The sequence below is a fragment of the Haliaeetus leucocephalus genome, unplaced genomic scaffold (genome assembly GCF_000737465.1).
Source record: "Haliaeetus leucocephalus isolate CR32 unplaced genomic scaffold, Haliaeetus_leucocephalus-4.0 Scaffold373, whole genome shotgun sequence".
Classification (NCBI taxonomy): domain Eukaryota; kingdom Metazoa; phylum Chordata; class Aves; order Accipitriformes; family Accipitridae; genus Haliaeetus; species Haliaeetus leucocephalus.
Window position 1 is genome coordinate 1,023,906 of NW_010972809.1, and position 12,644 is coordinate 1,036,549.

General features: G+C 38.8%; 1 protein-coding gene across 1 annotated transcript in view; it reads right to left on the reverse strand.

Annotated features, from left to right (window-relative positions):
* Window positions 1-12,644, reverse strand: part of CDKAL1 (CDK5 regulatory subunit associated protein 1-like 1) — a 418,113-nt gene that overhangs the window by 285,363 nt on the left and 120,106 nt on the right. Inside the window, exon 6 of the mRNA XM_010573154.1 lies at window positions 2,812-2,908. Coding sequence (XP_010571456.1) covers window positions 2,812-2,908 — 97 coding nt within the window. The remainder of the gene's footprint in view (window positions 1-2,811; window positions 2,909-12,644) is intronic.

Here is a 12,644-nt window from a genome sequence, read left to right on the forward strand (position 1 = left end):
TGTGAACCTGTGTAATGCATCATTATGTGTTTCGTGTACTTTTCACACTTGGTAAGTTTACTACTACCCAGAGCTTCCCCCTTCCAGAAAACAGGTCCTTTACCTTGCCATGTTATGTTAGTTTGCCTTATATACAGCCTATAGCAATGCCCCAACCCACATTATTTTTAAAAAGTGGCAATGACTTTAAAGAAACACAAAAGCACAGTAACATCACAAATGTAACAGGGATATGAAGTTGTGTCTCCTTCCCTTCTGCCCCAATCAAGTAATAAAGAACGAACAGTGGAAGTTCAGTCCTGTACTTCTCAAGTGCAGTTCAAAACAAGCCCTGAGTTACTAGAATTTCTCTGGTAGTTACATCGCAACTTCCTCCTCCGTCATAAAAAGATGAGCAGAAGAGCCCTCTGACACACTCTGCCTGCAGAAAGCCACCCCAAGGGAGTTATAATTGCTGGTAAATAACCACATTCTCAGACAACACTGTTCTTTAAAAAAAAATAGCAGAGCTTACATAAGCAACAATAAATCAACTGTATCTCTCAGCCAAGTTGAAAATGAGACCAACCTGGTGGTAAAGCAAGATTTCCAAAACTGTACAGAATCAATATCCTACTGCCAGCAGAACATTTTCTATTTCTCAATTCTGTCAAAACTGCCTTTCAAAAATATTTTGCAATAGTAAGATAACAACTCTTATCCTTTAAATACAGTCACCCCCTCACTCACGCTCTTTGTAAAATGAGAAGAAAATCTTAAATATACAAGGAGAAAACATAGACAAAATCTGCTCTTAGCTTTGCTTTTGTTAATAGTTATGCCTAAAGTTTAAGGCTTTTCTCAGCTGAAGCATCTATTACTTCAAGTACAGTAAATTTGACCACAGCAATGACAGTTGGAAGACAGTGCATGAAGATCACATTTTAGTATTTTCAGGTCCAATTCAAAAGTCCTTGGGAACACCACGTTAACAGCCTAATTCAATTGCTAGCAGAAATCTTTCTGTAATAGATACAAAACTACAAACATTTTTCACTAAACATTGTTTCTAGGTACCAAAACGAAGATGAAGAGGCTAATTTTCAGAAATTACATGTTACCCAAAAAGGTAAGTTTAAAAAAAAAAGGAAAGAAAAAAATAGCAATTAAAAAAAAAAATACAAATCAGACTTCAGGTCCCTCACGTTTCCTAAGTTAAATTCACCAAAACTGAAACATCAAGTTATAGTCTTAGTCAAAGGAGAGTGACTCTCTCTCTTTTTTTTTTTTTTTGTCCTCTGTCTTCATATGTGTAGATATCCTTATATTCAGTGTAACAACCAAATACAGATCACATAACTATGTTGCCTCTGAGCCAAGAGGAAATCCATTCACCATTTATTTTTTGTTTTTCCTATCCTGCTGCACAGACTAAGTTGCACTTCATTAGTTGGAGTCTTAAGAGATGACACAGTACCACAGTTCTCTTGCATATATCTGTGTGAAGTAAGACTGCAGAGTGGAATGGAAAGTTTGTTTTTTCCTTTGAACTGTAACTATCAATGCAATAGCATCTACACAGAATAGTGTGGCATTTTACAGCCCCTGAATATAATTTCTGGGCACTGAGTTAATTTATAGGCATCAACATAGCTGAGAATGGCAGCTGGGAAAAAAATTGGGAGCGAAAACATTTTGAGCGACAGCAGTAATTAATTAAAAATTCAGATAGCACAAAGCCCATCTTTATAAAGAATTCCAATAAATCAGTTAATGAAGCAATATTCCTAATTCCAAACAAACTATTATTTTACTTCTAAATTACTCTGAACAAATGCATCTTGTATAATCTTCTAATAAAAGTGAAAGCTTTGGAACATTTTGCTGTTGTTGTTCCTATGAAATCTTAGTTTCAACCTGAATTCATGGTGCTGAAGTGGAAACACATTAACCTCTTTACATGTAACGCAGAAATGATGCTGCACAGTCATCTGCTCTGACTTAACATAATACAGGACAGCTTCACTTGAATTCTCACCCACTGAATCCAATGACAGAGCTTCAACTCAAACATGCCTTGTACAAATTCATCCAGTTTTAATCTAAAGGCTTGAACAACGAAGAGTCTTTGTTAGCTTGTGACTTGACTCCCGGATTTTCATGCTTGTTTTACAAAGGTGATTCAATTACACAGCAGTACTTCATCCCAAAGGATACTGAAGGCACTTTACTAACTGAATGAAGTCAAAAGCTCTCTGGTTACCTTTTCAAGGCAAAGCTTGATAACTGTTTAACAACTCAGTCACCAGTGGATTTAACTCTTCAGACTGCCTCAAATTTGAACAAAATAATCATTGCTATTTGCCATTCTGCTTAGTAGTGTGAAGTAAAAAAACAACTACCCAACCCTCAGCTGTGTCCGTGTAACTCATATGCTCTAGTCTTTTACACTTCTTCCACTGATTTTAACAAAGGGTGTATTTCTTTGTCTTCAAGCAAATAAACTGTGGTATTTTAAAGAATATGGTAATGGGTATCTTCATCAACATGGACGAAGCCTGGATATTTTCAGGCTACAAAGGGCACTGGAGCTCAGTTCCACCAACAGTATCCCCTTCCTTCTCCCCTCATGCCACAATCAAACCAAATCTCCCTGGCTGAAAGAAGGCTCAAGCACTGTATAATGCAAGAAGACTAAAAGAGGCACTAACAGAAGCACCAAGCTTCTCTGTTGCTTTTTCGAAGAAAAAGGCAGCCAAGTCTATATATTGATATTGACCTACTGAAAACATTTTTGAAAACCTTTGGTTTCTAATTGATAAAGATACATACCCCTATAATACTCAAGCCTTTCAGGTAGTCCTGACGAGGTTGGGCTTGCGGCACACAGCCTGCTAGAACCACTTTCTTCTTCCCTTCTTGGGCTTTCCTAAAGAAGGACAGACAAGACCGTGTGTTAAAATTTTCAAAATTGATTATTTTCAACTTCAAAGTAGTCATACTGTGCATGTGACACAGGAAAGAAACCACAATGAAAACATTCCCAACTCAGAAGCAGCTTGTACACGTTTGAACCTCAGAAACCAAAACAAACCCACACACCAAGAGAACCCCATGTGAAGCTATCAGGCTACAGCACACGTGGCTCAGTTTGGGGAGCATCTACAGAGACCATTACAACTGTGTATCTTCAACAAAAGTCCAACCTTGAAAGCTCTAATCAAGTTCAGTTAGCCTTTATTTGCCAGAATGACAGCAGAGAATCTGGTCAAGAAAGATGGGACAGAGATATTAAGCACGATTCAAGAGAAGTTACAGAGAATGCAAGGGACAGTCTATGCAGATAGGAGCTGCTAGCTCAGAACATAACCAATATGTAGCACCAGTCAGAAATGACCAGTTACAGCAGTCTTCCAATATTTACTCAAAAATGTTTATTTACTTTAAAGTAAAAAAAAAAGTAAAAAACTTACTTTTAAATTTACTTAAAAATGTTTAAGTAAACATTTACTTAAAATCATATTGAGCATTTTCAAGCTTTAACTGCTTGCCTTTGGCAGGGAAACATTTGTCTGGATACTAACTTACATAATTCCTTAGCTCTGATGCTACCTTAGCACCACACGCAGGAAAACAAAACACCAAGATTAAATGGTTAACACTGTTCATTTCATTAGTAATACTTCGACTCGCTTTGAATTCAACACTAAATATCAAGTCATCACTGAATCTTGAAACTACAGGAAGCTCTGAACAAAACTATCGGCTGCATACAAAACACTGAGACGTGAAACCTGCTTATGTTCATTAAACTTTGAAGATCATCCATTAACACATTAACCCAACACGACTACTGCATTGTAATGTGCAAAACAGTAAAGAAGAGGAGCACTGAATAATTTTAGCAGATTTGCTAGGTCTGACATATTATGGGTTGCCCTAAGATCTATCTTTCACAGTTGCATGCTGTTATCACAACCTCCTGGCAGACTTCTGTCAAACTGGAACCTTGTAAATCCGTATTTTCTCCAGCAATGTATGAATTCATGAAGTGTTTGCTGTTATGTTCGAACAGGCTAAGACATGTCATAACATTTTTCAGAAAAATTACCTTATCCAAAATACACAATTGCTTAGACAATTTTCTACTCTTCAGCTTGCTTGAGCTGCCTCCGAGCTGAATGCACTAGAAAAAGTGATGTTCAACAGGCACAGGGATGCTACACTGAGTATCTGGAGATCTCCAGCAAATGCAAATTTAACAAAGAAAAAAAAAACCAGACTGGTACCACATGCAGTTCCACTACTCACAATTTTCACTTCATACTCATAATACGGACAAATTTATTTACAAATTATAGCTCAAATGAAATCTCACAACACACAAATTGTAGTATTAAAGGAGATCACAGGCCATCTTGCCAAATACCTTGTGTTTGCTGCTGCACTAAAACGAGGCATTTCAAAGGAAAAAATTAAATGTCCTATACACAGACAAGTGTGAAATAACAGGAAAATGTATTACGCCTGTTACCTCATATCTAATATAAACACAGCAAATCTCTCTAAAATATTCAATTTTGTTTTAGTGGGACTTTCAGGAAATCTTCAGACATTCATCATACAGAGCCTCACTGGTCCTCTACTTGCAGGCTAAGGTGTATAATATAAATGCAAATCCTTCCTTCTCTTCCTTGATAATATTTCTGTGGATAAAGAATTATGATGAAATGCTAATTTAGTATATTTCTTAGGCAGGGAACCTAGCAACACATCTCTGAAATGTGCAATCCTTCTTTTCTTTCAGTGGTAAATATTTAAGGGTTTTGCAAAACTTCAACAGAAGTCACCTACTTCTACATATCCAAGTAAAAAAAAAAAAACACACAAACAAAAAAAAAAACCAAAAAACAAATACAAAAATCCTACTTCATGCATTGCCTAAAAATGTCACATAGCACCATGTGACATTCCACTACCTCAAAGGACAAAAATCACTACTTATATAGTCTAACAGACTCAACCTAATGCCTCGAGGCAAGACAATAAGACCAGTCTCCAGCAAACAAAGCACACATCCCTATGCAGCTCCGCATCTGCTATAATTTGCTGCTAGCAACAGCCATCTCCATCTACTTGAAAACCTGTGAGCGCTACAGAAGAAAAAGCTTTTATTCAAGTCTTTTTATCTGAGAAAAAAAATAAACAAAGTTTCCCTTGACACATTAAATGGCATTTTAATGTTATTTCACAGATTTAACATTTTGCCATATCTTCTGGGACTATAACTGGAGCTAGGGGGAAAAAAGTTGAACTGAATATTCTTCATAGTAAGTATTGCCTTCATTTAACTTTTTTAAAGTTGTACAGGTCTCTGCAGAATAAAGAATTTTGTACACTGAGATGTTTTTGCTTAAAAATGCAATTAAGTGGAAATGTCAGAACTAAATTTTCAATCATACTCAATTCTCATTACATCCATAATACACCATACAGTCCATGAAACCCACCATAAATGAAAAACCATTATAAGGAAATTATGAAAATTTTTGCTTCATTTTCAAGAAACCACTTCTCAAAATATGCATTCCAGTAGTATATTGGCACCTCCTTTTAATATTGTTTAATGAGCCCTCCTCATATGAACAAAAGCCTACAAAAATTATTCTTCAGAAATCTAGTTAGCACGGCAACTGTATTAGAAAAGCCTTTATCCTTCAAAAACATGAATAGTAATGAGAATAATACCTCATAGAATCTAGTAGGTGGCATGAATAAATACATCTTCCCTTTTAGACACCCTTTATATTTTTCAATTACATGAACCTTACCTTGAACTTTCAATTTAATTGACTCGGGAAACATTTTCTAGAAATACGCTCTTTTCTAAAAACTACTTGCAAGATATACATCTGAAGAGAAATCTAATGAGAGCAATTCTTTTTTAAAGAAAGGAATTATTTGAGCTACTTCCTATGTAATGGGGGGGAAATGAAAAACAAGTGAGAAACAACACGGGCATGAAAAAAAGTACTGCATACAGTAGGGAACTCATACAAGATCTGTAGTGAGATTATACTCCTTTGCATAGATACAGCCATTGCAACTCTAATTGTACTAGCAGACTTAATGAAATATGTTCAATGTATTCTGCTTTTTACAAAGCAAATCTGAGAATGTAACTAGGACAGGGAGAAAATTCTGCCTAGTTTATGTGCACTTCTATTTATGTTCTTAGGAACCTGCCCAAACTGGAACACTGTGCTCACAATTTTATGTAACATGTTGTTGCACAGTTCCTCTACTTTCTATTTTTTGAGCTTCAAGAAAATTTGGTCAGTAACATGACAAAAAAAAAAAAGGCCCCCCCCCCCCCAAAAAAAAGAAAAGCCCCCTGTAAGCATTTGCTACATCAGCACTGCAGGGATAGCAACACTGCTGGGTACCATGGCAGCCAGGGCAGGAAGCTGGACCACTTTTTCATGATTCACGCAGCTACTCAGGTGGAATCACCATAGGAGAAAAGTTAAGGACCTTTCCCTGAGGTTCAAATCTGAGAAAAGCACTTTAAAAAAAAAAAAAAAAAAAGAAAAAAGTGAAAGCAGAGATGATGGGCTAAGTTCAGTGGAAGACAATCTGTGACATCAAAAGTAATTGCTAACGTGCTCGTTGCTAGACAGAGACGAGAGAAGCCAGATCATCGCTGCTCACCTGCCCTTCCGAAAGCAGAGCTGCCCACTGGACTTTTATAAGCTGTGAACTCTCAAGGGAATGACTCTCAGCTTTCAGAGAGCCACCATTACCGCTCACCAAGGTATCCCAGCCGCACAGGAAGGCACGACAGGCATCTGAAATCAAAAGCAGGCTGTTCTGCAGGGAGCAAAGCTGGCAAACTACAGACTGGTCAGCATGAAACACGCAATTTGTTAAGAGTTGCTCTAGTACCAGATATGTGAAACCAAGCATTATACCTACAACCCCCTTTTTTTTTTTTTCCTCCAAACTCCATTGTTGGTGGAATTAAATAATCAAGAAATGTTTAAACAATGAGCAGAAGGCTGCCTGCAGCAGCAGGACTAATTAACAGTCAAATACAAGTAAGAGAAGAAGCAAGAGTGGAATTTTCAGCAAAAACAACGAATTATGGGGAAAGTGCTTTACGGGGAGCTTGTTAAGCTTTGCATTGGTAGTTGGGAAATATTCATAAAGTAATAAGAGGAACAATTTCTAATGCTAAAGTAAAACAGGAAGCATCTTTGTTGCCTGAAATGAAAATGGAAGTGTTTCAACCTGAATCCTACCAGGCAGATGACAACTGACCACACTCTCAAGTAAGTTTTAACATCAATGAGCTATTACAAAACACAGTACTCCCCTCCCCATTGTTGTACCAGCACAAACCTGGCAATGTTCAAATTAAGATGTGTTCAGTTAAACCGAATTGTGCAATGCACCAGTGTAGTTTATTCATGCCATTCTCGCAGCCTTCTATTACACAAAATCCACAACACCCCTTATCGGGTATTTTAGAAAGGTGTAAAGCCATAAATCAACGGGAAGTTTGTGTCTAGAAATGCCCAAAGAAATGTCAGTGTACATGAAAAAGTTCTGCTAAGGCAGCTCTAGCTGAATACAGTATGAGCTGGGTATATGATGAGATTAGGCTGCCAAAGGTTATAAAAAGTAAAATTGGGGGGATACTACTTCCCAGGCTGTAGAAATGATGTTGTGATGTCTCCAGGGAAAAAGAAATGCTGTTTGGCTAAAGATTCAAATGTTGTGAAAGGTCTGCCAACTGTCTCATCTGCTGAATTAATCAGTAGGAAGCCACAAGTTTTAAAGAGAGCGCAACATCCCTGGAATGAAAAGATAGTGCCTGTACAGCATCTGGAATACATTCCTGAAAATCCATAAAATCACACAGCTATTTTTTGTTTGAAAAATTACAAATGGTAACTCAAACTGTGGCTTTACAGGCTTTGAGCCAATCTAATGTCTTATTACTACCCAAGGGCTTGCTTCCCACCCTCCTCGTCTGCTGTTGCTGCTCCCACCTTTCTCCAGCTCCAACCCCTCCTCTTTCTCATTTCTGGCCATCTGGTATCACTCCTCCTCCGCTCCAAGCTCTGCAGCTCACTGGACCCTTCCAGGGCCCCACTTAACTCACTGATATAGGAGAAACCTATCGAGCCAAGTTTGGGGGTTTTTTTTACCATTTTATTCCGTTAAGTTAGCTCATGGACGAAGGGTTACAGTAGAGCCACAACAGAGGTGAAGGGAAAGCTGGTGGGGAGGAAACAGAAAAAGAGAAGGACATGGGAACAACTTGTTTCATCTATGGTGAGCTTGACAAGTCTCGTCACACCTCTGAGGTCACAATATGCTGAGCGGCATGGGTGAATAAAAAGCAAAAAGGATGCAAGAAACTCATGCACATTGTGCTTTCGAGGTTAGGGACAGCCCCATGGTCAAAGGCATATGGAAAACCTGATTTAAGCTTGTCAACATTATTAACTAGAGCAGAACCACTCGAGCCTACTTAGGCCTGTCAGCTTGACTGTACACTTCCACAGCGCCCAAAGACTTACCGTATTTTCCTTGTGAAAAGGAATGATGTGAAGATGTAAAGTCCATTTGAGGATGCTAATTACTGGAGTTTACTAAATTGCTCTGAGGACCGATCTCTAGCGAAGCAGCCCTCTAGTTACCACGCTGCATCCTCTGAACTTGTCTCCTTTGGCAAAAACCATCAGGTAACATGTAAATACTCCGGGGGAAAAAATAAGTTGCATGTTCTCCTCCTCACAAAAGCAAGCATATCTTTTCTGACAATACTTCAAAAAGACAAAAATCTCTTTTGGAGTCCATCAGACTCAAAACTGAGGTTGTAAAGATATGCTCCAAGCAAAAATAAATAAATAAAAGCATAAAAATATCCCCCTGCAACAGAGCTTTTTATAGGAGGTGTTATGTCAGCTCTGAGAATAACCCCAAGACTCACATGTTACATATCAAATTATTCCCTAAATTTCTGCGAGGACATACCTGAGGAAGAAAAAGCGTATTTTATCTACATTTGGATATTCGCAGCATCTGCATGAACAGGCATCACACTTCTCGCATCTTTCCTGCTCTCAGAAACAACACATTTGAACACACTACTCGAACTTCTGCTTTTCACAAGTACAACAGATTCATCCAGGCTTTTACGGCAGACACTTGCGTCCCTCACACTCCAAAATGATAGGTTAGCAGCTGCTTCCAAACTACAGGGAATTTTCCCAACGCAGCTTATTGCAGTAGCTCTCATATCTTGGTTTGAGTGGAAACTTGTTTTCATCCAGCTACTTGGCATGCAAGTGAAGTGACTGCAGGTTTGTCTGCAAAAGGCAATCTCATTTTAAACTCTAGACCCAGTCAGATCTCTGCCTGAGTTTTACTCAAATTTTCTGTAAATATAACTTTACAGGCAGCAATTAAAGATGCAACAGTTATTCTTGGGCAGTCATTACTCAAAACAAATATGGTATTTCAGTGGTGATGATGGTCTTTTCTTCCTGCAAACACTTTCAAAGTAACAGTACGAAGATTTTATCAAATTGAAAAATCAGACCAGGATGTATTCAGGAAGAGGATGGGATAAAGGAATAAATCCTAAATCTCACCTTGGCCCTGGCTGATAGTTTTTGTAGCCCCAAGCAAGGCTGAATTGACCAACATCAGAGGGGAAGCTCCTGCCCCAAGAACAGAGATCTACCAGGATGGCTTTTGGGCAGGCTAGACAAGAATGGTTACAGGCCAGCTGCTGTCCCTCCAAATGATTAAGAAAATCAATTTAAAAACCAATATACCATAACTTTAAAGCAAATCTGCAAAACAGGTAAATGAAAGTTATCAGCCTTACAACAACAAAACTGTTTGAAAAGGGAAAATGTAATTAATGACAATCTGCTCCTCAAAAAAATTCATCTTGGCTGGTGGTGAACAGTTTTTTACTTGTTTGCTAAAAAGCATATATATTTTAATTTGACTTCTTAGTAATAATGAGAAAAACAAGTGGGGGTTTTTTTCTGTTTATTTAAAAGATTGAGAGACCTTGCCATAGAACAGAAAACACTAGAGATTCAGTACAAAATTTCGAACCAGGAAGTTTGCCCTGCTCCTGACACTGTATTCTTAAATTCCTGATCAGATGCCATACCTTTTGGGCTACTGCTATTCAAATTAAATCCCTTCCATCCAAATGATAAGCACTCTTGGGCAAGCTTTTCCCACAACTTAATTCTAGACCTGCTTGCTGACCTGTGGAAGAATAGGTTTGAATTTTTTTAAGAAAGAACAGGATAGATGCTTTGGGGGTTGTATTTTTGGGCCTCATCTCACTCGAATCAAACTTTCTTCCTTTATTTGGAGTGCATCGGCTAGTGCCTTAAGAAGAGACCAAGTTTAAAAAATTTCATTTAGAAAGCTCTAGGATTTAGGTGCTACCTCCAAAATTTGTTCCTATTTCTACCACTTTTTTTCCCCCTTCAGTGTGGAAAAAACAAACCAAATTAACAAGAGATTCTCCCTGGCAAGTGGGCTCTGTAGTGGAAAGAGTACACGAACTAATGGAAAGTTATTTCTAGGAATGGCAGGTAAATTAAAGATATGCAGGGAAAGAAAAATAATTACCTCTCTAGTCAAGTGAAACATTCTTCCAAAGAGTATTTCCGAATGGAAAGAAAACTAAGGTGCTCCAGCTCACTCTGCAAAAGAGTTTCTCTCTGCCTTGTACGAAGGAGCCCAGGAAAAGAGTTTTCTATGCATCAAGTTCGAAGTTTGGGATACTTCCCCCTGGGTAGTATCAGCAATATGAACACACACACTAAGGCATATAGATTTTGCTACATCCCGCTCTGTTAGCAACAGCATTTGTTCTCTTAGACAGTTAAACAGCCTGGGACCTGACAAAATGCAGAGGGGCTATCGGAGCAGGCACCAACACACCCACTTGTGGGTCAAACCTCCCTCCACCTCCAGTCAAGTGAACAGCATCGTCTGCCAGGACTCGTTAGACACCATCTAACCTTCACTAGCTAACGCAGGCGACATTTACGGTTTGTAGAGGGCATTTGCTAAAACGTTGAAAAATAATTTATTTCTGCAATATTTCACAACTGTTTAGGCTCCTACCATTCTTCTTCAGACGAAATGGTAATGTATTTGCATTAGATGCTCTACAAACTTTGGTTTTTATGAGGGGGGGGTTTCAAGCACATTATTGGTAGGATGCAGCACTGCTATGGTCCTGAGCTCCTTCACCGTTTTCTTACAATCATAGAATGGTTTGGGTTGGAAGGGACCTTTAAAGATCACCTAGTCCAACCCCCCTGCAATGAGCAGGGACATCCACAACTCGATCAGGTTGCTCAGAGCCCCGTCCAACCTGACCTTGAGTGTTTCCAGGGATGGGGCATTGACCACCTCTCTGGGCAACTTCTTCCAGTGTTTCACCACCCTCAGAGTAAAAAATTTCTTCCTTATATCTAGTCTAAGTCTACCCGCTTTTAGTTTAAAGCCATTACCCCTTGTCCTATTGCAACAGGCCCTACTAAGAAGTCTGTTCCCATCTTTCTTATAAGCCCCCTTTAGGTACTGGCAGGCTGCTATAAGGTCCCCCCGGAGCCTTCTCTTCTCCAGGCTGAACAACCCCAACTCTTTCAGCCTGTCTTCATAGGAGAGGTGCTCCAGCCCTCTGAGGCATAAAAAGTTCTTGAGTACCTCAGCCTTCTCCATCTGTTGTTCCCAATTGCCAGTCATGTTCATCAGGGGGTAACGCTTTCTTTCACCTTCCTTTTCTGGCTGACACACCTGTAGAAGCCCTTCTTATTATTCCTTGCATTCCTTGCCAAGTTCAGATCCAGCCACCCCTTGGCCTTCCTGACCCCATCCCTACACAACCGGGCAGCATCCCTATACTCTTCCCAGGAAACAATGAAACAAAAAACATCACTGCCGACTGAAATTTTTCTAGGCTATCTTGATCAATGCATGTAGACAACTATTAAAAGTAAACATACTCCAGTCTTCAAATAAAATATTCACAAGTCTTTAGATTCTTACTGCTCACTGAAATTAAATTACTTAAGACCACAATTAGGCAATTTTAAATGTCTTGGATAAGGTTGTCCTGCTGTAGTAAGCCCTTTATTACTGATTCTCCATTCAAAACCTTTAACTTACTTCAGTAAAATCTGCAAAAAACCCCCATCTCGCTTCTTGAACTCTGTTCAAGGCAAATACTAAATACCAAACATCAGCCAAGACACTCCTAAACAGATACACTGGACTAGATCACATCTCCATTTGTGACCAACGCAGATGTACAACTGAGTTCAGCATGTTGATTGGTCTTCTGGTAATACCTGCAAGTTTAAGTGTATCACCAAAATAATTTCTAAGACGACAACATTTTCCATAATTAATATTTTGTTTTATTCATTTGTGGGATTGAAGAAATGAGAAATGCTTATTTCTTTTTCTGTTACTACTACTTTAAACTACCTACATGAGGCTCTAAAGTGTATACCAGCAAACCTCACAAAACTTCGGGCATCCCCAGCACTGGCTGCCTTTTCTTTCCCCCTCCTTTCACTTTAGCTCTCTGGGGACAGCATGAGTAA